The sequence below is a fragment of the Taudactylus pleione genome, unplaced genomic scaffold, assembly GCF_031769625.1.
Source record: "Taudactylus pleione unplaced genomic scaffold, aTauple2 ptg000292l, whole genome shotgun sequence".
Lineage (NCBI taxonomy): Eukaryota > Metazoa > Chordata > Amphibia > Anura > Myobatrachidae > Taudactylus > Taudactylus pleione.
This window is the reverse complement of record NW_028284694.1, coordinates 3,649,329-3,675,179: the sequence shown is the minus strand read 5'-3', so window position 1 is coordinate 3,675,179 and position 25,851 is coordinate 3,649,329. Positions and strand designations below refer to the sequence as shown.

General features: G+C 43.9%; 1 protein-coding gene across 2 annotated transcripts in view; it reads left to right on the top strand.

Annotated features, from left to right (window-relative positions):
* Positions 1–25,851, top strand: part of HPSE2 (heparanase 2 (inactive)) — a 349,622-nt gene that overhangs the window by 272,237 nt on the left and 51,534 nt on the right. For both annotated transcript variants that reach the window (XM_088482773.1, XM_088482772.1), the window contains 3 exons: positions 9,323–9,416; positions 12,769–12,875; positions 21,576–21,690. In XM_088482773.1, the coding sequence (XP_088338899.1) occupies positions 9,323–9,416; positions 12,769–12,875; positions 21,576–21,690 (316 nt within the window). The remainder of the gene's footprint in view (positions 1–9,322; positions 9,417–12,768; positions 12,876–21,575; positions 21,691–25,851) is intronic.

Below are 25,851 nucleotides of genomic sequence, written 5' to 3'. Positions count from 1 at the left end.
AATACTTTGCACGGATTTAGCCACTTCACGTATCTAGACCTGGTGCATTTGGGCACGCATGCTCAAAAAGGATTGGCCGTCTGTGGCCTCGCATCCATCATCAAAACAATTGAATATTGCCCGTTGGGTGCCCATTAGTTACGGTCGTGAGAAAACAATTGAATTCCCCCCAAAAGAAGGGAGAGAGGGTCAAGTGTGACAGGGAGGGAAAGGAGGGTGAATGGGAAGTGAGAGAGGAGGTATATAGAGACAGTTTAGAATTCCCCAGGCAACACCTGGGACAGCTGCTAGTTACTAGTAGTCAATATGTGCATGTGCGAGTCACTCACTGCGCTCGGGAATTGTGCGCTTGTAGTACACAGACTGGATGCTAATTTGAGTGCCATTTGTGGGTGGTAACAGGGGAAGGTGCTTGTGAACGGGGCAGTGGATGTGCGAAAGCAGGCGTGTCTGGGCGTCTAAACTGCGTTTTTGGGGTGTGCATAATTAGCAAGAAAGCATCATTGCACACGTCACTTGGTTGTATTTTAGACAGCACTGATCGCAGTGCTTGCGGTGGGGTAGGGTCTACCTCAAGCGCTGCGTGCAGCTCCGATGGCTCTCGATGTCACCGATTAATCACACACTTCCTGGAGATGACGTGTGCTAAGAGAGAAAAGTGGGCGTCTTTATACTGGCGTGCGTTCGCTCTGCCGTCGATCTCTAAGGCATAGAGGGCATCCTTGCACCAGACAGTGGGATCGCGGCATTTGCATACCCAGCCCCTTTTGGCTGAGTGAGCGCGCAGGTTAGCGTCCGGGTCTGAATCAGCTCCCATGTTCCATGTGGAGAGAAACTTTAGCTGGGCTATTATGTTATTTTCCGTTTATGCTCTGCTCACTGCACATTTGGAAAATAAATATACGTTCAGCCATTTGCATGCATGTATTTATATTAATATGATAAGACAGTATTTCGTTTTGACAAAGTTATGGTGGCACAGGCCCTATGAGTTACTTGCCCTGGGGCCCGCTGAAATCTTATTTTGACTTTAGTAGTTACAAGAAGTTGCACGAGAAGAACTGGATGCCAATTACTGTAGTACAAGTTGCACAATCTGTTTATAACTCCTAAAATGCGAGGCCGAGGGGCGAGACAGACCACTGCAAGTAAGCAAACATTAAATGCACTCAGCTGTTATTCAGCAGGGGAAGACACAAATTAAACTTCAAAGAAAATAAGACAAGACAAGAGTCACAACACTACACTTGGTCCTACGCCCCCCCCATAAATAGTCTATGCCAGATTGGCTAGGATTTATTGTGTTGTTGCTCATTTAATGCCCAATAAAACTAGCAGTGGGCACACTTTTCTATGACTGGCTGATTCTTGTCTTACTCTGTGCCACTGTCTCCCCCATGGTAGATGGCCTATATACAGCAGCAGGCAATACATTCCCTTTGCACCCTCTACATATGAACAGTATGCTGTTGCGAAGGGATTAAACAGTGCCGTCATGAACATGCGCCTCTGTAATAAATAATGTTGGTGATGGTGATTGCATCTAAATAAAGAAGAATTTGTTTTCTACTAACTACTTGTCACAAGATTAAATTCTGCTATTCCCCCACTGCTGCCACCGTTCTTTAATAATGTATCATATAAAATGACTGAAGATTACTAGTATACATACAGCAGTTTCTCTGTACTGCAGCTCAGCTTACTTATACCGCTTTTCCACCTAAATTCCGGGTCTGACCCGGAGTTGGAACAAAGTTCTTATCCGGATCAGACCCGGAATTTTGCCGGCTCACACCGCAGTCGGGTCTGCATAGACCCGGCTTTCCCAGCGTGAAAGTGGACGCTTGGAGAGGACGTCATCTCCAAGCGCCACTGAAGCCGGACTAATCGGCCGGCTAGCAGTGCACTCCAGGTCATCGTGACCCCGAGTGCGCTGTTCTCACAGCTGGGTTTCACGGGCTACGCCCGTGTTAAACCCTGCTAGTTACCTGGGTTGGATTGCCGGCGATCCAACTCTCTCCCCTTTTACACCAGGGAGCTGCCCGGGTTAACCCTTCAAAAACCCGGGTTTTAGCTACGGTGTAAAAGGGGTATAAGTGATCACAGGGAGATGTATCAAACCTTCTACAGAGGACAAGTGGAAAATTTAACCAAAGCATCCAATCAGCTTCTAGCTCTCAATTATCAAGCACATTGTACAAAGTGATAGCTAAAAGCTGACTGGTTGCAAATTCATACTCATTTACTCTAGCACGTGGGCACACTTTTTAGGCTTATGAAGTCTGTTGACTCACTGCTAGACTTCCCACAAAAATGTCCATTCAAAGGTTTGCCAAGATGCATTCCCATTACTGGCTGATTTCTGGCTTGTCTTGCTAAGTGGGTGGCACTTCAGTCACATGCAGTTTGGCTTATTTTCCTGTGCAACTTGTGATGGTGATGGTTGCAATGTACTATTCAGGCAAAGCACATCACAGCCATCCCCAAGAATTGCCCCCTATATAGTTTATCTAGAGCGCTGTATACTAGTGGTCTTCAGTTCACTTTGCTATGGATGGCCTAAGAGTAACAATGTAACAATTCACTAAAACATGTAGCCATCTGAGGTGTATTTTGGATTGTGTCATACTTATATTTTTTAGCTCTGAATAGATAGCCACTTATTGTATTGACTGTACATAAATTCTTGGGGATGGCTGTGATGTGCCGTTCCGGATGGGCACATCCCAACCATCACTGTCACAAGTAGTTCTTCGCATGCCACGGAGGTGCACAGGAAAACTATCGATGGCCATCGTACCATCGTAGGCAAATATGTGTGCAGCCAAATATATTGTGGTGATGTTCGGCCTCACATCACATGGAATTGGATGGCCCCCAGCCCCCATGGTGAAAAGATGGGAGCAGGCAATTACCAAGTTAGCAATGAGAGGAATCTTTGAAAAGATAAAACAAGACATGGGGTTTTCATCACATTTTGCTATTAAGAGTAATGGTGCATACACACGGTCAGATTTTTCCTTCAGATCTGAACGATAACGATTTAAAAATCGTTCAGTCGTTCATACCTGAAGGAAAATCTGACATGCCTGAACGATGGACGATGAACGATGCGCGTTCCCGTTTGTCAGATAACGATATCTGACATCTGATGTGTTTGCAGTCAGACTTGGACGATTCCATTCATTTTAATGCAGTCAAAAATCGTTCAAATCGTTCAAAAACTTTGGTAAAAACGTTCAAATCGTTCAATCGTTCATCTGACAAATCTGACCGTGTGTATGCTCCATAAAGCTGCATACACACACAACGATTTTGTTACCAACGAATTTATGAACGATTTTATGAACGATTTTCTGTCAGATTATCTGTCAGATTTTTTAAAGTGTAATGAACGATTTTTGTGAACTACAAACGATTTTTGCATATTCCCTTAATGAAAATCGTTGAGTTGACAAGTCTGACTGAACTACAAACTACAAATGTGAACGCGCATGAACGATAATCGTTCATTGTTTGAAAAAAATCGTTCACTTTCTGAGTCAAACGATTATCTTTAAACAATATCGCTTAACAAATCATTGTGTGTGTATGCAGCTTAAATGTTATTACATCTATTTCAACTAATAATTTTGTTTAATAATAGAGAATGTGTGAAACAGACCCAAGACTTACAAGAAACTCTCTGATTCTATACTTTCAAAGAGCCCATACAAATCAGAAATACAATCTGTAAAACGTACAGAAATGCCATAATTGTGGATTTATTCCTCAGGGCAGGTTGCCGGGGCTACACAATCCAGACACCCCTACAAGGAACAATTATAAACAGATCTCTACTTCATTCCCCAAAACCTCACAGGAGCTCACAATTATGTCTTGGATTTCTGTTTAAGTTAATTAATTTGCTCTAATCAGACATGATACTTCTAAAATATATATATATATATATATATATATATATATATATATATATCAGATTGTTTTACTAGCTGGGAAATAATGAGGGGGTTTAGAACGCTTCGGAAAAAAAACTGGCAAGAAAACCGGTAATTTTACTTTTGGGACTCTTCCTTTCCGTTCTGCCTTTGTGGGGGCCGTCCTTGCATTTCAAATTCAATGTATTGTTCTACATAAGTAGACACCGTGCACATACAGTGAAGTCATCAGTTGCTCTTGGTGGAAATGTGGTACATGACACTGCGTGCTGAAAGATTATTGGCCAATGTTACTGAAATATATGTCTTGTAAGTATTGGCGCTTATGATCTGTCATATGTCATACATAAAAGAACAGAGCTGTACGCTGAGTAGGTTTGCAAGGCTGATATCCTCTGACTCCCCACACATTGCAGCTCATGTATGGATTTAATCTGTGCTAGACTCCAATCAACGTACAAATTCCAAAGTGTGGAGTAAAGCTGGGTACACATTAGACGACTTACAAACGATGCAATGTCACCAACGATTTCCCTTGAACTCCCTGGAACTCCCGGACAAACGATATAGTGCATACACTCTGCGCAATCTTACCAACGACCAAATGATATATCTTGCATCGTTTGGTGGTTAGATCGTTAACTAGATAATGTAACCATATCGCCTGGTTTTCCGGTAGTGCGTACAAACTGAACGATCTGCGGCGAATCGTTAACGAGATTGACAGATCTTCCTACATGTACAAAAGATCTGAAGATGCAACCAATGACCCGCGGCAATGCACATTGGCATCGTCATAGAGCATGCACATTGGACTATTTGAACAATTTGTCGTTCTGATGCGTCAGAATCTGCCAAAGGATTCAAAATATCATCTAGTGTGTACCCAGCTTAAGCCTCAAACTTAATATTATCTTCTATGGATGCTGGCTGCCATACATAGTTCTAATCACTCTTAGGGCTCTATTTATTAAGGTTATTTTTACTAAAATAAAGCGAAAAAGGGTGTTTTTGCACATTATTTTAGTATCACCTAAAGTTAATACAGGGAAATTGGAGTAGAATTTGTAAAATTTTACTCCAAGCCCTAATTATCACTTATTTTTAGTAAGCAGATCGCATTTCCCATAATTGTAATGGGAAATGTGATCTGGCCAAAGTTACTAAATCTAAATTGTGAAAAAATACCGGGGAAAGCCCTGTGACAATAACGCCACCTGGAGGTGGCGTTATCCAGGGTCTCCCTCGGTTACCGGACTCCTGCTCTGCTCTAACGGGCAGAGCAGAGCCCGGAACCGGCCCCAGTGATCAGCTGTGTGGTCTCAATAGACCACACGCTGATACACAAAAAAAAAGAAAAAAAAAATTGTAAAAAAAAAAACTTACCTGAGTCCAGGGACCAGTGATTGGGTCTCTGGGTGATGTCCTCCCTCCAGTCAGCTGGTCTCCCAGCCTGCACTGGGACCAGGTCGTCACCTCACCGAGTCCCAGTGCAGTAAGGGATGTCAGCTGACCGGAGCCATGGAGGACATCACCGGAGCACCGATGACTGCAGGTAAGTGTAATTAAAGGAGGGGAGTGTCGCAGGGGTCCGCGATCATAGGGGGCGGGGCCTAGCACCAGGGGGGGGCTTAGCGACGGTCGGTCGGCGCATGCATCAGCACTTGTCACAGTAGTTTTTGCATAAATACCGTGATAAGTGTGCGGAGGGGATTCACAGGCACAGAGCTTTATCGCAAGCTCTGTCCCTGCAAGGGATTTGTAGTAAATCCCTGTGATATTGCCTGAATGCGCAATGCGAATTCAGTCAGTAATATCACACTACAATCTGCACAAATGCAGATTGTAGTAAATAAAGCCCTTAGTGCTTTGAATAAATTGTCAACATTATTTAGTTATTGTTATTTATATAGTGCACTCATATTCTGCAGTATGTTTGTTAAAATAATTAATTTTAGGACTGAAGGTACTCTAACCACACGTAACATTTTGTAAAGATATTCTATTGTTTCATTGGAAAATTTGTATTGTTAAAGATAGATCAATCAATAATCGAGCTACTAGTAAACTTATATTAGAACATTCAAAATTCCTCCATATAAAGGCATATGTACTGTAAGTGGATATATAATAAGTAGGTTATACTAACTTTTTTCCCTGTAGTGCTTAATTAATAAGAACTGCATTTTACAAAAAAAATTATTATTTTATGGTCAATGGCACAGCAATAGAGGGTAACAGAGGTAATAACTGTACTGGTCTTAGGCTCTACAGCTCCCACTGTGACCCTAATATGCTATATGAGCAATTTATTAATAAGATAAAACCAGGGAGAAATAAAGAGCAATTTCTCCACTGCTCATTTATTTAGCATCACTGACCGCTTAATGCAATTTACTAAGCAATGGAAAACTATTCTTATTTTGGTTGCTAAGTAATAAATTATGCCTTCTCATCTTGAGAAAGAATTGTTTATTACTATTATCTATTATTTATATGGCACCACCAAGTGTCTGTAGTGCATATAATATATACAATATGCATATGCATAAAAAAATTTCAGACAGTACATGGTCAAAATCAAACAGTGAGACAATATATATATATATATATATATAGCAAACAAAAGATAGGCACTCACCAACAGCATCCTGGGTGCTGTTGGTGGTAGCCTTGCTATGGTTGTACTATCTTGACAAAGGACCTTTGTGGTCCGAAACGTCGACTTGGTTATGGAAATTTTGTGAGCAAAATATCAATTTTCTACTGAATGGTGAGTGCCTATCTTTTGTTTGCTATACACAGGACTTCAGTGTCTCTAATGGAGCACCCCAATTATTTGTCTGGATTTACCAGTGAGTGCAGTCTTTCTGGATCTCTCTCTCTCTCTCTTTATATATATATATATATATATATACATGGGGACTTGCAAAGGCTCAGTGGCTTTTACTTTAACCCTTTGCTGACATTGTTAGGCAACCAATACCAAAGAGAACACTCTGGTAGGTGATGGTATGGTATGGTACATACCAGCACAACTATAATCTGCACCACTGTGATAAGCAGCGATACAGATTGTTAGTTTGCACAGATTATTAATAAATAGACTCCTTCAGTTGGAAAGTTTCAATATAACATAGCCAATGAGGGCACCTATTTCCAACATTAACATGTGCAAGCAATCGGTAAAGTATATAGAATTAATTTCCGATATACAGTATGCCACAATAAACCGTTATAACCAGTGGTGGATTTTGCCTAGGGGCTAGGAGGCTGCAGCCCTCCCAGTAAAATTCACCACCTCAGTGTAGTCAGTGCAATCTGTGACTGCACTGGCTACACTGTGACTGGCAGTGGCTTCCTATTGGAAGCGCCACCTGCCAGTCACATATACAACAGGAAGCCTCAGGGGGAGGTATCTCCTCCCCCTGGGACTGCCAGTCCGGGCTGCTATTAGCAGAGAGCGGCTTCCAGGAGGAAGCCACTACTCTGCCTTCACACCAGCCCCAACCAGCTCCTTGGGGCTGCAGACAATGCAGCCCTTTGGAAGTTGGTGACATGCAGATGAGTGGCTCCCCACCGCTAGTGCGCATGTGCTGGTCCCAGCGCCTGACAGATTCATTGCTCTGGCGTCGGGTCCCGTCCAGGAGGAGGCAGGAACTGGCAGTTAGTGATCCTTGTAGCAGCGGCAGCCCCCCTCATCTAAGAGGGTAGGAGCCGCCGTTGGTTATAACTGTTGGTCCAGGGGCCGGTTTGAACTGTAATACATTATTGTCATTGTTAAAAAACCTCTTGACAAAATATAGGGCCTGATTCAGAGCCGGACGCTCTGACCAGAGCGCTCGCTCTGAATCAGTGCCCTCCTACCTAAAAATGAAGCGGCCTCCTGGCCGCTCGCATAGCTGTGGATGACCACCCACAGCATATGCGAGCGGCCAAAAAGATGGTCGCGATGGTCAAGTGGGGCCAGACCCAGACCGTAGGCGTTCCCATGGGAACGCCTCCGTCTGGCAGCCACGCCCCCGGCACGCCCACCAAAGGGGGCGTGCTGTCAGTCACCATCGACAGCACGCCCCCTTTGGTGCAAGACCCAGAGCGACAACTTGACTGTCGCTGTCCGGGTCTCGTGCAAGCGCACGACGGAGCTCCCTCCGTCGTGCGCATGCGCATTGGGGTAACATCGACCCGCTTGCGAGCATCCTGCGCTCGCGAGCGGGTCTGAATGACCCCCATATTTCCCAAAATAGGGATGGCCATCGGTATGGTTACCATCGATGCATAACATTGGTGATGAAATATCAAGTGGCCATCAATGGTTACCAACTATGCAATGGATGACCATCGATGGTTTCGCCAACCGATGGTCATCCCTATTCTTTGACTGACTAGTCTGTGGGCCAATCAGAACCAGGGGTGGAGCTTCACTGGTTTTGTGAGGCAGAGCTCTGCTTCATGTCCCTGCACCTTGTAAAAAAATAAAACTATTCGGTTATGTTCTTCCATCGATGGAGCAAAATATGCTCGCTGGCGCAAAGTGATGCCACGAGCTGCACAGGGGGATGCCAATCTTCCGTCAGCCAGGGATGGTGGTGGTTGGAAATAATGCGATCGCTTCTCCCCGTACAGCAGACAGAGATAGAATGCGCTCAGTGGCAGCAGCCTCCCCGGACCCTCCACAACCCAGCACACAGTAGCATGTACTGAGAGACTACTGCCGCTGACAGGCACCCCTGAGTACAAACACTAGAGTAGATCTATATATAGTTGTTCAAGGCTCATTCTCCATTGTATGAGTTTGTTATTTCAATAGAGTGTTTCCAAATTGGACATATATGTCATTAAATAAAATCCTCGGTGCTACAGTAAATTAATGCCTGTCTTTAGACACTATTATTATTTTCTAGCTCTCAAGCTACATGTTTTATTTTGTCCATTGGTTCTTTTCTAAAAAGCCTTCCAAAGAGTCACAGTAGTGAAACCTGGCTCTAACACTTCTGGGAAAGCACAAACTGGGCAGCGATACTTCAACATGGCAGATTTCAGTTTAGGTCCAGTGAAAATATTATTACAGTTATAAAATCCCCACACAGCTGAGCTAGTAGCAAGCTGCAACTGCTATTGTTATTACCGGTACAACTCTGCGCACAGTCTATTTCTTGCTCATATATTTATCTGTGGTTGGCCACCAGCATCGCCTCCCATGGCTTCTGGCTCCCCTCTACTCATTTCTCAAGAACACAAACTGACTTCTGGCACGTAGGTGTGGTTCTAGCGCTGCTTCTGGTACGCACTTATTATTTACACATAAAATACAAGACTGACAGCAGGTCTGCTGAGGATACAACCAAGTCATTCACATGACATATTTGTATTTTTATTTGTAGTTATAACATTGATGGACGCGTGGGGAAAGCTATGGACTTCATGAAAACGCGACTGCTGGACGCGCTGTCTGACCAGATCCGAAAAATTCAGAAAGTGAGTTCTCAGTTTAGGAATGGTACAATTCTGTTTATTAATGTCTCATCAAACATTGGAGAGAGATAAAATTGTACGATATAAAGTACCAACCAATCAGCTCCTAACTGCCATTTTTCAAATACAGCCTGTAAAATGAGTTAAAGTAAAGTAAGTTAGAAGTTGATTGGTTAGTACTTTATCTCTCACAATCTTATCTCTCTCCAAGCATTGATAAATACCCCCTAATAGATGCCCATGATGATATACATATGATAATATGGGGAATATTTTTACTAGATATAGATGGGGAATCCGGCACAATAAAGGGGTGGGATTACAGGACTAGAGTTGGGAAAATGTGTTAATTGGAACCCCAGGGTACTATACTTTGGTCTAGTTTCCAATACGGGTTCCAGGTAACAGTTTACCCTATCCTACTCCTGTAATCCCACCCCATTATTGCCCTATTCCCCATCTATATTTTGTAAGAATTGTATTTTTTAACAGCAAAAGACAACCCCTGTTAGCAGAATCATTGACAGCAGAATAAATAAATGTTATGTAATACCCATTTTCAGTTGTCAGGAGCATTTATTTGTCATATTTCTTAATTCTACACTCAAATATACTCAAATATGGAGTAAAGGAAACATTTACAATAACTTCCATATTTGCTGGCTGCTCCGTTGCTTTGCGCAGCTGCCAGGTTCTGGGGGGGGGGGTCCTGGAGAAGGAGTTGAGAGTAAGCTCTGCAGCACGCGCATGATAATGAGATTATCATTACCAGGTGGCACATGCGCCGCTCCCTTCGGCCCTCGATTTGGTATAATCTTCAGACAAATCAGCTTCTGTGGCAGAGTGTCTACATATGTACATTCTTACATACAGTCTGCTCCAAAAACAGAGCACTGTGGGGGTTAATGTACAGAAAGCTATTTATATATTTGGAATGTGGCTATTAAAAAATGACCTGGAAGTGGCTTGTTGCATTTCTGTAGACGCTCCATTTGGACGACTACCGGCCATTTGGATGGTCCTTGCAGTCTATTCCTACTCCGTAAAAAAAAGGAGAGTACCACTTGTTTCTGAAGTATGGACCATATCATCCTTGTGTGTTTATAAAAGATAGTAAGAACACTCTGGACCTGAATGACCAAGGCAGCATGGTAGGCAGCTGGATTGCCGTGCATGCTCAATGGCCAGGCCAGATCTGAACCTGGAAGTAAAGCGTATGCGTATGCACGTGGTGACGGGACCGTGCCCGATTTAGACCGATACATTCCCCCTGAAAAATATATCCTTATTGCCACAATATAAAGCAATAAGAATTCTTAATTATTAATAAATATGCCCTGAAGCCTCATCCAAACACATGGTAATAGAAGCTGTCCCAATGTCCTCATACCTTCATGATTAATATAAGCCATAAAAGACACTAGGGTCCTAATGTGGTTTTTCTCCCAAGAGTGGAGAGCAAGCACGCTCCATGCTGTGCCCGGGGGAGACCACCTAAATGCAATGGTACCAAACCAAAACAATTTGTGGCGTGCATCCAGTGTGCATATACTGTACGATATATATTATATATATATAAGATAATATATATACAGTATATATTATATATTATATTAGGTCTTCTGTGGACAATTCTCCCAATCTGCTTTTGTCTTTCCACCTATCCCTGATGAGGCGATGTGTATGACCCCACTCCATAGCAGCTGCCTGGTGACCCTAGCTGGGAACTGGAAGCCTACAAGCAATGGCTGTGTCAGGGTTACACTGTTGTTCACTTGTCCATAAATAAAGAATTATTTGTCACCCAAGTATTTAATGAATGTAACTATAGGATAGATGCATGACTGCTGATTGACTAAATGTTCAGCTGTAACCCTCATTATTATCCTATATTTGCATAAACCTAAAGCACAAACCTTAGGGAAGAGGTATTAAGCCTTCTAAAGAGTGGGGGAAGTAGTCATGTTATCCAGCACATTCTATAAAATGACAGGTAAAGGCTAATTCGTTGCTATGAGCATTTTCTCTGCTCATAAGAAGGTTTGATACATCTCCCCATAAATAATGTCGCACTGCATTGTTTGAATAGGGAGATGAGATGACATTACCTCTGTGTTTAGATAGGCAGAGGAAAGCGTGATAGTGCATGCTGCAAACGCTCACAGTTAATTATACTTAGTCATGTCTTTTAAGTTTGCAAATTGCACATTTGAGCAGTAAACTGAAGCAACCAATGTGATAGTGGCTTTGGCTAATGTCACTGATGTCTGATTGGTTTATGTGCAGAATTTACAGAAATCATACTGTTTAATGTGTGCTGCAATCCTGGGCTTTCAAAGCGCTCAGTATTACATTCAGTGATCAGGGGCGCCGAGAGGGGGGGGCAGGTACAAATTACCCGGGCCCAGGCTTGCTGGAGGGGCCAGGCGGGGCCCTGGTCCGGCACCGCCCCCCCTCCCTCCTACATCACAGCAGCCCAGCACACGCTGCTGTGTGCTGGGCTGCAGTGGGAGACTGCTCGCAGCAGCTGGAGCAGTCTCCTATGCCTATGGGGGGAGCGATCATGCTGATCATGAACCCCATTGGCTGTGCGCCAGGCTGAGGGGTTCACAGTGCCCCCCTCCCAGTGAAGCGGCACTGCTAAAATGTTTTTTTTATTCTGTGTTTTTTTCCTAAGGAGATGTGGCCACACCTCCCCTGATTAGGCCACGCCCCCAGTCACCCGGGCCCGCCGCGGCTCTTGGCTGCCCTGTCAGTGATACCACCATGAGATAGGAAATTCTCCTTGAATCAATTAAAGCTATTTTATGTTAATTTAAAACATTGAATTGTCACAGTGTATATGAATGTATTAGAGGACAGTTATGTTCTACAGGTAACTGGATAGATAAGGAAATGATGCTCATAGCAAATAGGGGTGTTTTAATGCACTTGGAGGGTATGTGAGTCATGCTGGTGTAAATAGGGCTTTAAAGGGCATAGGGGGCTGTTTGGGGTGAGTGGGTATCAAGAGATGTCTGGGGGTGTTGTGGGGTGAGTGGGGGCTTGTGTGACTTGTGTGGAAATCTGAAGGGGATCTATTATGTGGTCATGTGATATACTGTATGTTTCCATGATTCATTATATCTATTGTTGTAACTTATTAATGAGATTAGGGATAATGCGCTGCCCCTTTCAAGGTTAGAGGGTTACACATGAACGCTTGAATGCTTCAGGTTGTCCTTCACTGATAGAATGTGATGGCCAACACCTGCTGTACAAAACCCTTCTACTCGGTTACCTGTAGAGCCGTTTCCATGAATGTCCTCGTTATTTTATTTGATGTTCTAACACAGAAGCTGTGTTTTGTATGTAGGTTGTAAACATGCACACCCCGGGGAAGAAAGTATGGCTCGGAGGAGTGGGCGCACCGTGGTCTAGAGGCACAAACAACTTATCAGACACATTTGCAGCAGGATTCCTGTGAGTATGGTGGAATTATAGACACAATGTATCACCGTTCCTTATGTACCTTTTTTCTTTGCTACTGGGCAAGAGCAGAACTGTAGGTACAATAATCCTCGGATTGCACGGATATTTACTGAATATAGGCAGTAATTCACTTAATTGCAACAAGTCACCCTGCACATCGCTTTAGCACGGTAATGTGCTGAAGTGGAGACCAATTCAATTACAAAACTCACAATGATCCTTCAAATAAGCAAATTTAAGCTCTAATTCTGGGAGCGATAATGGGCTCCGAGAGAGGAGTCAGTCATAGAGGTGTTGTAATGAGTCCTCTCTCAATCTTCATATTGCCAAGCAGCTTGCATATAATTGAATTGTCCCAATACTGTCTAATACTAAAAGTATCAATCTGGCAGAGATGTAGTGGCCAGTTCATCAATGAAAATGCCAACAACGATAACAGGGACAATGGTACAGATGTGTTCCTCATACATCTAGAGGTATATTTACTAAGAATCGTGTCTGGCCGAGATTGTATTCCCGTGAGAGTTTCCCCTGATATTCAAAAACGAAGGTTTACTAAAAGCAAACACGGGTGTAAAAAAATGATGCTGTCTGCAAAACACAGCAGAACACACAAATAGAAGTCAATACACCAACAAACTAACTCGCAAGTACTTTCCATAGACAGGAATGCAACATAGGGCTTTACCAAGAATTGTGTCTACTAATACGATCGTAAATGAAGCAAACTCGGGACAAAATAGAGGTTTGAAATACACCCCTCTACTCAGCAGCGTGATCAGCAGAAGTACTGCACAGATCAGTGTCATCTGTGCAGGCTTATGTGTGCTATAGTTAAAAGAAAAGATTAAAATTAAAAAATGTTGTGGGGTTCCCCCTCAAAAGCATAACTGACCCTGGACTCTCTTATGAGGCAGATCTACAGTCTGGAATGTGGGCTTGCTCCTTATTATAGCAGAAAATTAGGCTAATTTGTACAAATACATATTGCACTCCTGAACTAAATAACATTGACAGCGTACAGTACAATAAAAATAAAAACACTCTCCCATGTTTGATTTTTTTTTAACCTCTTAACCTCATTGAGCTAATACGCACACACAATGCAATATTTTGGCACCAGGCACTGTGTAACATCTGTGCGATATCACAGCTTGCACCATACTTGCACTGGGATGTAAGGCATGTAACACGCAGGAAATATCTCCCTTTTGTGCGAGCACTATTGTAACACATGCAAAAGCAATTTGGACACAGATTGCAATTACTACACCTCTGTTAACACAAGTTACTCTGTGTCAGTCCTCGCTAATCATTTCCCTAGCGTTAGTTAACTCTTCAGCAAGCATAAAACCATTAGCCTCCCCAAAAATATATATATGCTGACGGCATATGCATACCTTACTATAAATATACACTATAAATAATTTTCAGCATCTGGAGTATTTTATAGCAGACGCAGCTGTTTACGACTTTTCTAGTCCCGCATTTATATCATTAGACTTGGTATTTATTAATGAGCATGCATACATAAAACAGATATCAAAGATATCAGGAGAGGGCTGTACTTTATGGTCTTCACAACCTTGGAGTGGGAAAGAGCAATTGGCTGCCAGATATGTATAATTTGCCTGTAACTAAGCAATAAAGCCTGTGTTTTGGCATTGGTGACATTGTAAAGGAAGAACCTGAGAAAAGGATTAGAGAACTCCAGTTAAACCACACTTCCTAGTGACTACTTGGTAAGAGGCCCTAGGCGGCAGCAATTATTTGTGTTTAGATTTCTCCACTGATCACAAGGCCCTATAAGCATTTATTAGTAGAAAATTATACATAACACCTCAGCAAGCTTGTTTCTACCTTTAAATTGATTCCACGGGAGGTCATTTAAACAAGTCTGCATTAGCATGTCACTGGAAGCCTTCATTCCAGTGTCCAGTGTATCAGTTTACAGGTCAGGGCACCGACTGCAGTTAACCCTGTAACAAGTGATTGTCAATGTAAGATTAGGACGCCTAAACTCTGCCTTTAGTCTAATAAAGCCCTATGAAGCTAGGGGGTTATGTAATAACAAAGTGCAATGTGAAGTAACCCCTGGCAGCGGCAATCAATCAGTAACAAGCTTTCATTTTTATTTGTTTTTTAGTATCAATTAAAAACTGAAAGCAAACGTTTGATTGGTGGTTATAGATTGTGGCACCTTTACAGTAAAAACCTGAATGGGGCAGATTTACTAACCAGCGTTGACCAATAGATTTAAATCGGCAATTGAAGTAAATGCTAAACAAGCTGTATTTAACATCTATCTCTGTTGCCGTTTTAAATCCGTCAAAGCTGCTGATGATTGTGCGGCTTTGGAAACACGCTGGTTAGTACATCTACACCCATGTGTCCAATTTTCTTTTATATCTGTAATCTAGCATTTCTGAAGTACACTGCTTGATTATTACAGGTTGAGTCTCCCATATCCAAATATTCCGAAATACGGAATATTTTCAGCATGACTGAGATAATGAAACCTTTGATTTTTGATGGTTTAATGTACATAAACTTTGTCTAAGGCACAAATTATTAAAAAGATTGTATAAAATAACCTTCAGGCTGTGTGTATAAGGTGTATATGAAACATAAATTAATTTCATGTATGTACACAAACTTTTTTTGATGCACAAAATTATAAAAAATATTGTCTAAAATGACCTGCAGGCTGTGTGTATAAGGTGTATATAACACATAAATGCATTCTGTGTGTATATTTGGGTCCCATTTCCAAGACATTTCATTATAATATGCAATTATTCCAAAATACGGAATATTCCGATATCCAAAATACCCCTGGTCCCAAGCATTTTGGATATGGGAGACTCAACCTGTACTTCTAAAATGCAATCAATTTAGGACATTTCCGGTGTTTTTACATCTTTTTACCAGTCTGTGGTAAACCAGGCATGCTGGCTTAGTCTTGTGGTTTGCAAAAAAGGTAAGTAGCAACGATATTTATCAAGCTACCAAAAACAACCAGCTACAACACATCCACTATAACACTATTCCCTTCAGCAAAATAATTTTCCTCATCACTAATGATCTTAATGGCTAAAAAAAATAAAAATGCATAGTTGAAATACACCGCCACTAATTTTACAGTATATTAAACTTATTAACTATTGTATACCTATAAATCAAACTTTAACCTTTGATCGGTATCACAAAGATGAGCCCATTTCTGCAAGAGTAGTATATGCGCCAGATTTTTTGCCGATAAGGAATGGTAGTGTGTGTGGTTGGTTTAGGTAAGGTTTGGCAGTGTATTTTAATAGAGAATCATATACAGAAGAAGTCTGGACAGTGTTATTGATAAATACTATATAAAATAATATATATCTGCTTTGCTTAGCGATTCAGATGCTCCAAGTTCATGCTGCAGCCGGCTTTTCATACCGAATGGTCTCCAAGCCACTTGGGTACTTATTAACTGCACTATACATCCACTAAATGAAATCTACATGCATTCTGCTATTTGTAGCTTTTATGCTACTCTCACTGAAACCATGCCCCCAGTCATTCTGGACGGATCTGACGCAAGTAAAGGAAGGGGAAGGAGCCGCAGTTGCAAACTTGTGAATGTGACCAATTCTGAACAGGTCACAGGAATGCTGCTTTTTTTGAGGAACATTTTTCCATTGCATCTAACTCTGAATAAGGCCCTTTTTAGTATCCTTGACATCAGGCATTATGTAGTTATGTGCAGGTATTTTGGTCTAGTGTACATTGTGGGCTCCGCCTGATTCTGATTTGGAAATAAAGCAAAAAGATTAAGTCACTTTGCACCTGGATGCAAGAGGTGTAAATACAGGGATGTAGTTAATAGACCGGTGGACTACACGCCGCCGGTCTACATCCCGACAACGAAAGCCCGACGGGGGACTTAAGATAGGCATCGAAATACCGATGCCTATCTTAATCCCGACGCCAGAATACAGAAGGACGCCGGAATGATGGAGGTAAGTCGGGGCGTCTTAGCCCTCAGGGGGGGTTAGGGTTAGGCACTGGGGGGGGAGGTTGGTTAGGCACCACTAAGGGAGGGTTAGAGGGGTAGGCAGAGGGTACTTACCTACCCTGTTGGGATCTTTTCCCTTCGGGCTGCCCTATTCAACCACCGGTATTTCATACCTATTCCTAAATACATTTACTGGTTGCTTTTGCATATAGCCCACAGATGCTGGACAGCTTTATTTTTACAGTGCAATTTAGATCTGAGTTTGGACACGTCCCTCTCAAATCCAAGTCTCTCTGCACATTTTACGTCTGCCCCACATGCAGTGCAGCATGGATTTACCAAGGTGCAAAGTTACTTGCTTTGCAAATCAGAGACATATTGAATTGGGCGCATTAATTTTTTTCTCTGTAACACGTGATATTGCAGCTGGACGCAGGTTTTTTGCTATCCAATTGGCCAGGAGAATTTAAGCCGCAGTCATTTCTACATGATTTTTTTTCTCGCAGCTTCAGAGCAGGGTGCGAAGTTGGAGAAAATGGTTATTTTAAGGTAAAAATGTTGGAACTTTGGCCCTGATTCAGACCCACTGGCGAGCGGCTGTCCACTCGCAAGTGGGTCGATGTTCTGCACTGAGCATGCGCAGGACGGAGGGAGCTCCGTCGTGCGCATGCGCCAGACGCGACGAGCGAAGGAAAGTCCTTCGCTCGTTGTGTCTGATCAAAGGGGGCGTGCTGTCGATGTTGATTGACAGCACGCCCCCTTTGGTGGGCGTGCCGGGGGCGTGCCTCCCTGACGGGGGTGTTCCCACGGGAACGCCTCCCGTCAGAAGCCGGCCCACTGACATCACTAGTGATGTCAGTGGGAGTGATTTTGGCTCTGATAGAGCCAAAATCACACCGGAGCTTGCGGTTGAAAACCTCAACCGCAGGCTCCGGCTCGCAGTTTCAATGGTCGCGATGGTCAAGACCATCGCGGCCATCAAACTGCACGCTCGTATAGCCTGTGGGTGGTGACCCACAGCTATACGAGCGTCCAGGAGGACGCTCCATTTTCATGTAGGGCGGCCCTCATTCAGAGCGTGCGCTCTGCTCAGAGCGTACGGCTCTGAATGAGGGCCTTTGTTTAGAACCCCTGGGACATTTACCCCCCTCCCCCCAATGATTAAATATGTAATTAGAAGTTTTGAATTAGCTTAATTTGAGTAATAATTACATGTCATTATGGGGGTGAAATTCTGCAAAGTGCAGAATAATTGGTTAAAAGATGTGGGACCAGCATATGGATAGGACCGTTGTTTTTAACATTGCAGATGGGAATCACAGGTGTTTTATTTAAAAATAAGAAAGTGGTATAAAATTACGAATAAAATAGCTAACAGGCATTATTATAAATAAGTACAGAATTTATTTGCTTAAAAATTGCTTTCTATCATTTTTTTAACTGTTATTAAGAACATATAAAAATCAGCCATGTAAAACCTATTAAGATCTCCAAATAATATTCTTTAGTACAGTAATAGATATTTATAATGTTATTCAATATTCATCTTCCTGTTTTTTAGGGTACAGGTTGATTTCCCATTTTTGATTTCCAGCTTTCCTACACTTGTGCTAAATCCAGCAGTGCAGTCCCTTAGAGCAGACAGGATACGGTGCGGACAGAATTTACATACAAGTGGGAAGTGTCACGGGCAGAATTTGGGGTGGAGTTATGGATGGAGTTAAGCTGGCCATATACACGGTGCGATGTGCACCGTGCGACACGATGGGGGATCTGACATATCGGGCGGTCCCCACACACAGTGCAATCGTGTGGCCGACCGCACGATATGCCGGCTCCCCCACCCGTACAGCACTGCATGGGTGCGCGCTCTGTCTGATATCATGCTCATACACGGTACGATAGAGCAGCCAAATTGTACCAATCCGTCGGATCAGTTGTTTTATCACACTGTTTATGGGCACCTTCAGACATTCAGACACAGTGATTCACAATCACAGCCCATTCTCAATACAACTTCTCTTACAAGGAGGAGCTGAGAGAGGTCTCGTGGCACTAGGAAACACCTTGTGGATCCTGGAGGGGACGTCCAGGTGACACATGGAGGGGATGTGAGTTGAAATTCTACTATTTGCGGTATAATGCAGCGGGAGGTGGAGCTATTATGACATTTTTAAGTGATGCTCACTAGGAAAGTGGGCAGGATATGGGAGGATGGTGTGGTCTTCTGAGAGTTCAACAGAACTCCCTGAAACTCAGGAACTAACCCAGACATTCTTGGAGAGTATGCAAGTGACGATATTGCAGCTCTTCTACTTTGCTGATCATGTAGGAGACATGTAACTCTCTGTTGTTTATGTTGTTTTACTAGCATTATAGATGCCTACATTACTGGATCAAGGGGTCTCTCTTTACCTCTCTCTGTCACTCAGCCCCCCCCCAACCCTCTTTACACATACCCCAGACACGGACTGATCCATGTTTTTCCTCCTAGCTCCTTTCTCTTGCCCATCTTCTTAAGGCAATCGCCGGCTCCCGGCCAATCACCTTACTCCCCGCTAACCATTCACTCCATCCCCTGCAGTGGTGGAAGCTGTGACGGAGATGAGACAGCCACTCAGGATGATGGGCCTCATTCACTACCGTACACATCTGCGTATGCAATTGTGATTACGCACGCAGTTCAACTACGATAGTACGCTAATTCATTGCGATCGCTATCCCGTCGCAGCACTGCACAAGGACGCCCACTTTACTCAGCACACATACGTACTGTTTACCAAGACTGCGAAACCATTGGTGCAATCGAGCACCATCGCAGCCTCACGCACACTTGCACAAGCCCTGCCATTATTCAGAAATTGCGAACATCAACGCACGCTATGAGACCTCAGACTGCGTATATCATCGCAGTGGCTAATTTACATGTCCCTGCACCGGCGAGCGAACACTTCCTGTCAATCACTCTGCGATGGGTCTGCGTAGCCTCTGCAATTGCAGTCCCGATCGCAGCGGCCGGTTCGCACACTGCGATGCATACGCATGCGCAGTACAAAATTATCGGCCGATTGCATGCGTAATCGCAGTTGCATACGGTAGTAAATCAAGCCCTATGTTATAGATTGTCTTTCCTGGATGCAATAATAATTTCTTGTGGATAATAAAAATTAGTTGAAAAAAGATGTCATTGTTTTACTTTAGATCTAAAATAAACCCTATAACCAAAAGCAATGTGTAATGCTGGAGAGATGCAGCTGTGCACATGCTGGGCCTGATTACGAGATCTAGACTAATGCAATCTCTCACGGATCGCAATTGCTAAAATATGCTAATGCTTCCAAAGCTTCCCTGAGTGTAGGGACGCCCACTGCTGCCTTCTCTCTTCTGTCCAAATACGTGCAAAAGCATAAACATCGGTTACATCTATGCGCTTCCGGCAGTCACACAGCACGTAATTCAAGTCTGGGTTGCCTCAAACACTGCAGCTCTCCTGACACACATAGGACCTCATTCAGAGTCGGTCGAAGCGGCCGCACGGTCGTACACCACCGAAGTTCGCTATACTGCGCATGCGTAAAGTTCGCAATGCGCGTGCGCAAACTAGCCGCTACGATCAGAAATTCCTCTCTCCTTGAACACAGCCAGGTCGGTAGTTTGAGTGACAGAATGAGGCGTTTGTGTGTGGTAACAGGGGAAGGTGCTTGAAAGCGGGGGAGTGGAGATCCGAACGCAGGCGCGCCTAATTATGCGAACGGCGTTTTATGGGAGTGCATACGGTTTTATGGGAGTGCATAATTAACAAAGTAGCGTCATGGCACATGTGACATGGGAGGTTTTTACACTGACATGATCGTAGAGCTTAAGAGAGGGTATGGTCAACCTTAAGCTCTACGACCAGTTCCGATGGTTCCCTATGGTCTCGATTAATCCTTATATGCCCGGAGATGACGTGCAATGCGTACGAGAAGGGGGCGTATTTTTTTTAATTCCGGCCGCTTCCTCCCCTTGGTCGGCCAGCTACCGCTCTGAACTTAGGGACGCAACTTGCGAGGGAATCATTTGAATATCCGGCTCCTTTTCCCGTACGACCGTGTGGCCGCTTCGACCGACTCTGAATGAGGTCCAGAGAGCTCTCATGCTGCGAGGGCAATCACACCGGCTAATTTCTACACGCCCATGAAACCGCATCTCAATGGTCCGACACACCTGCGTTATTTTACCCAACCCCCGGTTACCTCTCCCAAATGCCGACTACCTGTCACTCACTTTGTGAGTGAACCCTCTGTACGAGTGTAGTCGCAAAGCAATTGCTGAGCACGCGCAGTGCATCATTCGCGCATGCATAATAGCAAACAGTCGCTCAATCCGTAAAAATATTGGCCTTGTACAAATCTCTAAATCAGGTCCACTGTGTGTATAAAGAAATAAAAGTATCTCACAGCTTGTAATGGAAGCAGTGCCTTCTTAGATATGCGTGGTAGTGATAGTAATGTATATGAGTATGACACTAAAAGACGGCAGCTGTAGTAATAGTACAGTACATGATAGTCACGTTATGCCCAGATCACAGAATAGAAACCAGCAGTCAGCAGCTTAGCCCTCTAATAACTGATCCCGCGCTGGCACATGAAACATTCAGCCTCATCTTTCTCTGTTTACACTGACTACAGCTGATTTTGTTTTCTTTTATTTAGGTGGCTAAACACGTTAGGAATGTCAGCCAATCAAGGCATTGATGTTGTGATTCGGCATTCGTTCTTTGATCACGGTTACAACCATCTGGTGGATCAAAACTTCAACCCACTGCCGGTAAAATTATAATAATAGTAATGATTTCTTCATATGTATCTCTGTATATAATAAGCCCATCAAATCGTCTTGTGCCGATTGCCGAGAGAACCTTGTAGCTCCTGATGCTGTAGGGGTAATGAAAATGATTGTCAGACCAATGTCAGTACAACGGCCCTATCATATTTCTGCCAGTACAGTAAGGGAGATTTACCTAGCAATGATTAGCGGGATCTTCATGTTTAGGGGGAAATGTTTTCCGATACATTATGTGACCATTCACTGAAGAGTGTACAAGGGGCCTGATTCAGAGATGTACGCTAACCCAATGGCACATCACCGATGTTTGGAGGACTGCGCATGCGCAGCAGGTGTACTGCACATGTGCAGCCCTCCGACTGCGAGCCCGCTCGCAGTGTGTCCCAGCCGCAGCGAGATTGACAGCCTGCAGCATTTGGGAGGCGGAGCGCGGGCGTTCCCTGGCAGCGTTCCCGGAAACGGTGGCGTGTCGTCCCCATTTTCTGTGAGGGACGAGGCCAGGGTGCATGCAGACTTCCTGGCCTCGCAAGCTGCCAGGACCCGGCCAGGTTGCGGGAAGCTTTAGCTTTAGCTCCCACAGCCTGGCCAATGGAACATCGGGCCTGATTCTGTAAGGATCGTAATTGCAATGCTGCACTCAGGCTATAGATATATGATGTATGCACACAGGCTATAGATATATTATGTATGCACTCAGGCTATAGATATATGATGTATGCATGCAGGCTATAGATATATGATGTATGCACTCAGGCTATAGATATATGATGTATGCACTCAGGCTATAGATATATGATGTATGCACTCAGGCTATAGATTTATGATATCACAAAGAAAAAACAAAAACGGGGCGCTATACAACTAAAGGAATGGTTATAATAGTATACTGGGAACACAGTAAATATATAGAGGGGGACAATGCAGAGAGACAAATAGAGGCCTCAGGTGATTGCTGCTACCAATAGAGGTGCTGAACCTCTTGATACAAACAATACAAGACAAAAAGGAGCGCTATCTCTAGAGACCTAGGTATTTGTAATAATTAGATAATAAATCCACTAAAGGAAGAAATATCACAGAACATCAAGAATGGAGAGTCTCACAAATCATAGAATAAAACACTGTCTCCTGGTGTGTGCACCGCATTATTGTTCCTGAACCCCCCAGTAGATCCCAGCATTGGGACTATTATACTGTTCAAGCAAACCTTGTTTTCATAGAAGGAGACTGTACCAGCGGTGCTCATTTGAGATGGAGCGGTGCTCATTTGGGAATTTATTATTAATAACATCACTGTGCATAAGGATTGAGATTTGATTTTAATCCCTTTATATCTGGCTGCTCACATGGATGTACCATGAACTAACTCAGCTGCTGATACTTATCAGATTATACACAAGACTGGAGGATTTCTATTTTATTCATCCCACCTTCACAGGACATTATTGTTACATATTGGCAACATAGTTGCACATTATTGGAGAATTGATACCTCAGTCACCAGTTACGGCAGCTACCAGACTAGGGTTTACAAATAATCATTAGGATCACTGTATCCATTGTTTTGTCATCATTTGGCTATATCTTTTTTAGCTTTTTTAGCTTTTATGTTCATGTCACTGATTAATGTCATTGCTATATATGTGTATTTTTATTAATTATTTTTGTTTTCTGGGTATTTTTATTTTCATGTCTATAAAGATTTTTTATTTTATTCTATGATTTGTGAGACTCTCCATTCTTGATGTTCTGTGATATTTCTTCCTTTAGTGGATTTATTATCTAATTATTAGAAATACCTAAGTCTCTAGAGATAGCGCTCCTTTTTGTCTTGTATAGATTTATGATGTATACAATCAGGCTATAGATATATGATGTATGCACTCAGGCTATAGATATATGATGTATGCACTCAGGCTATAGATATATGATGTATGCACTCAGGATATAGATATATGATGTATGCACTCAGGCTATAGATATATGATGTATGCACTCAGGCTATAGATATATGATGTATGCACTCAGGCTATAGATATATGATGTATGCACTCAGGCTATAAATATATGATGTATGCACTCAGGCAGCTTTGCAATTGCGATCCTTTGCAGATATGGTAATGCACAGGAAGCATCACGCCCCCTATGCATTACTTAACCAAGCTGCGTTGTTCAACGCAGCATCGGTTAATCTGTGTACCATCGGCCGACTGTGGTGACCCATAGGGTCCCGCAGCCGCCCGCCGCAGTTTAAGGGAAGAGGCCAGGAAATCTCCGTCTCCCAACGGAAATCCTGGCCACCTCCCTCCCCCCCAACGGCGGCAACATGCCTCCGTTTCGGGTAACGGAGGCTGTCGCTGCCCCCAAACGGCAGCAGACTATCAATCACTGACAGCCTGCTGCCAGTTTGTAAGCGTACTTGCAGACCTGCTCTGCACATGCGCAGAATGAGTCTGGCACCTGCTAGCGTGCTGAATCAGGCCCATCAACAACAATCGCGACCGATGGATCAGGGATCACGTAGATGCAGCAAGGAGGTGACACCACCTTCTGCATTTGCATTTTAAATGGACGGAATTGCAGAGCTGCTTGTGTGCGGCTGTGCTATTCCGTCCATCTCTGAATCAGGCCCAAGGTACAGTACAGTATATTTATTTCAAAATCATAGAAGCCCAATCAAAATAGTTTTGTAGGTTAAGAATTGGAGTGTGATGTGGCATCTTGGAAGCTGCCAAGCCTATAATGGGCATTTCTTACGCTGGCATTATATAGCTCCTGTGACACTAGCCTTAGAAGTCAATATTCTCAACAGAGTGACTTTGCATTTGCCAGCGTTAGCAGATGCTACTCTTCAGCCTTAGGAAGATGACAAATGGTTGTTACTAAAACACTATGGGCCTGATTCAGACCCGCTCGCAAGCGCTATGCGCTCGCAAGCGGGTCGATGGCCGGGCAGTGCGCATGTGCGAGCCCCAGAGCAAGCGAGAAATCACTCGCTCCAGCGCTCGCATCCAAAAGGGGCGGCTATCGATGTTGATCAATTGCTCGCCCCATTTGGTAGGCGGGTCGGGGGGGGGTGGCTGGCCAAACGGAGGCGTTCCCAAACGAGTGATGTCAGTAGTGAGCTTCCGGCTCTATTAGAGCCGGAAGCTCACTGGGGCTTGCGGCAGACGAGACCCTACCTCAAAGGTCTCGTCGCAAGCCCCGATAGTCGCGATGGTTGCGACCATCACCTGGCCCCTTGCTAAAGCTGTGGGTGGTCACCCACAACTTAGTGAGCTGCCAGGAGGACGGACAGGAAAAAAAACAAAAAAAACGCCCTTCAGACCTGCGAGCTGCCTCCGGCTGCGAGCGTGTCTGAATCAGGGCCTGTATTCATTCACTTTGTAACATACTGCAGTCATGGGGCGATTACTGGCTCACTTGAGAGCACTTTTAAGTTAATTTAATTAAGCTGAGTGCAAATGCGTATCTCTGCGCTTACCAGCGTCTATCACACTTCAGTAACAACTGTTTTAGGAAGTGAACAAAATACCTAAACGCCTTAAGCACTATTATTGTATTTTCATTACACCCACTTTAACGTTAGTATTTTTACTATAAGTGCTTATTCCTGAAATGTCCATAATGTTAATCGTGTCCCTATTTGTGACATATTTTGCATGTGATAGGTAAGCGTGACATTACCTTATGATCATTAGATGTCTCTCATATTATTGTCACAATGAGAGCTGAGAGTATACTGTCACAGTGGCATAACTAGGGCAGGGCAGCGGGGCAAGTGCCCTGGGTGCCGTGGGACCGGCGGCACGGGGGGGGGGCAGTGTAGCGCCAACCACAGTGAGGGGTAGATGTATGATAGCGGCACTTAACGTGCCGGTATTAACGCTTCCTACTTTGCCTCTTTACCGAGGCAAAGCAGGAAGCACTACCGATGAGATGTAAGAACATCTCATCAGCCGGAGAGGGGGAGCGTTAACTCCCCCCCTCCGGTGTTACCTGCTAGAGACCACAGCGCATCAGCCTAGTGCTGATGCGCTGTGTCTCTGTCCCGGCCGGCTCCACTGAGCATGCGCGGGATCTCACAAGTATCGCAAGATCCCCGCTTGCAGCCTGGAGCCAGCAGCAGCCCCAGCAGGGACA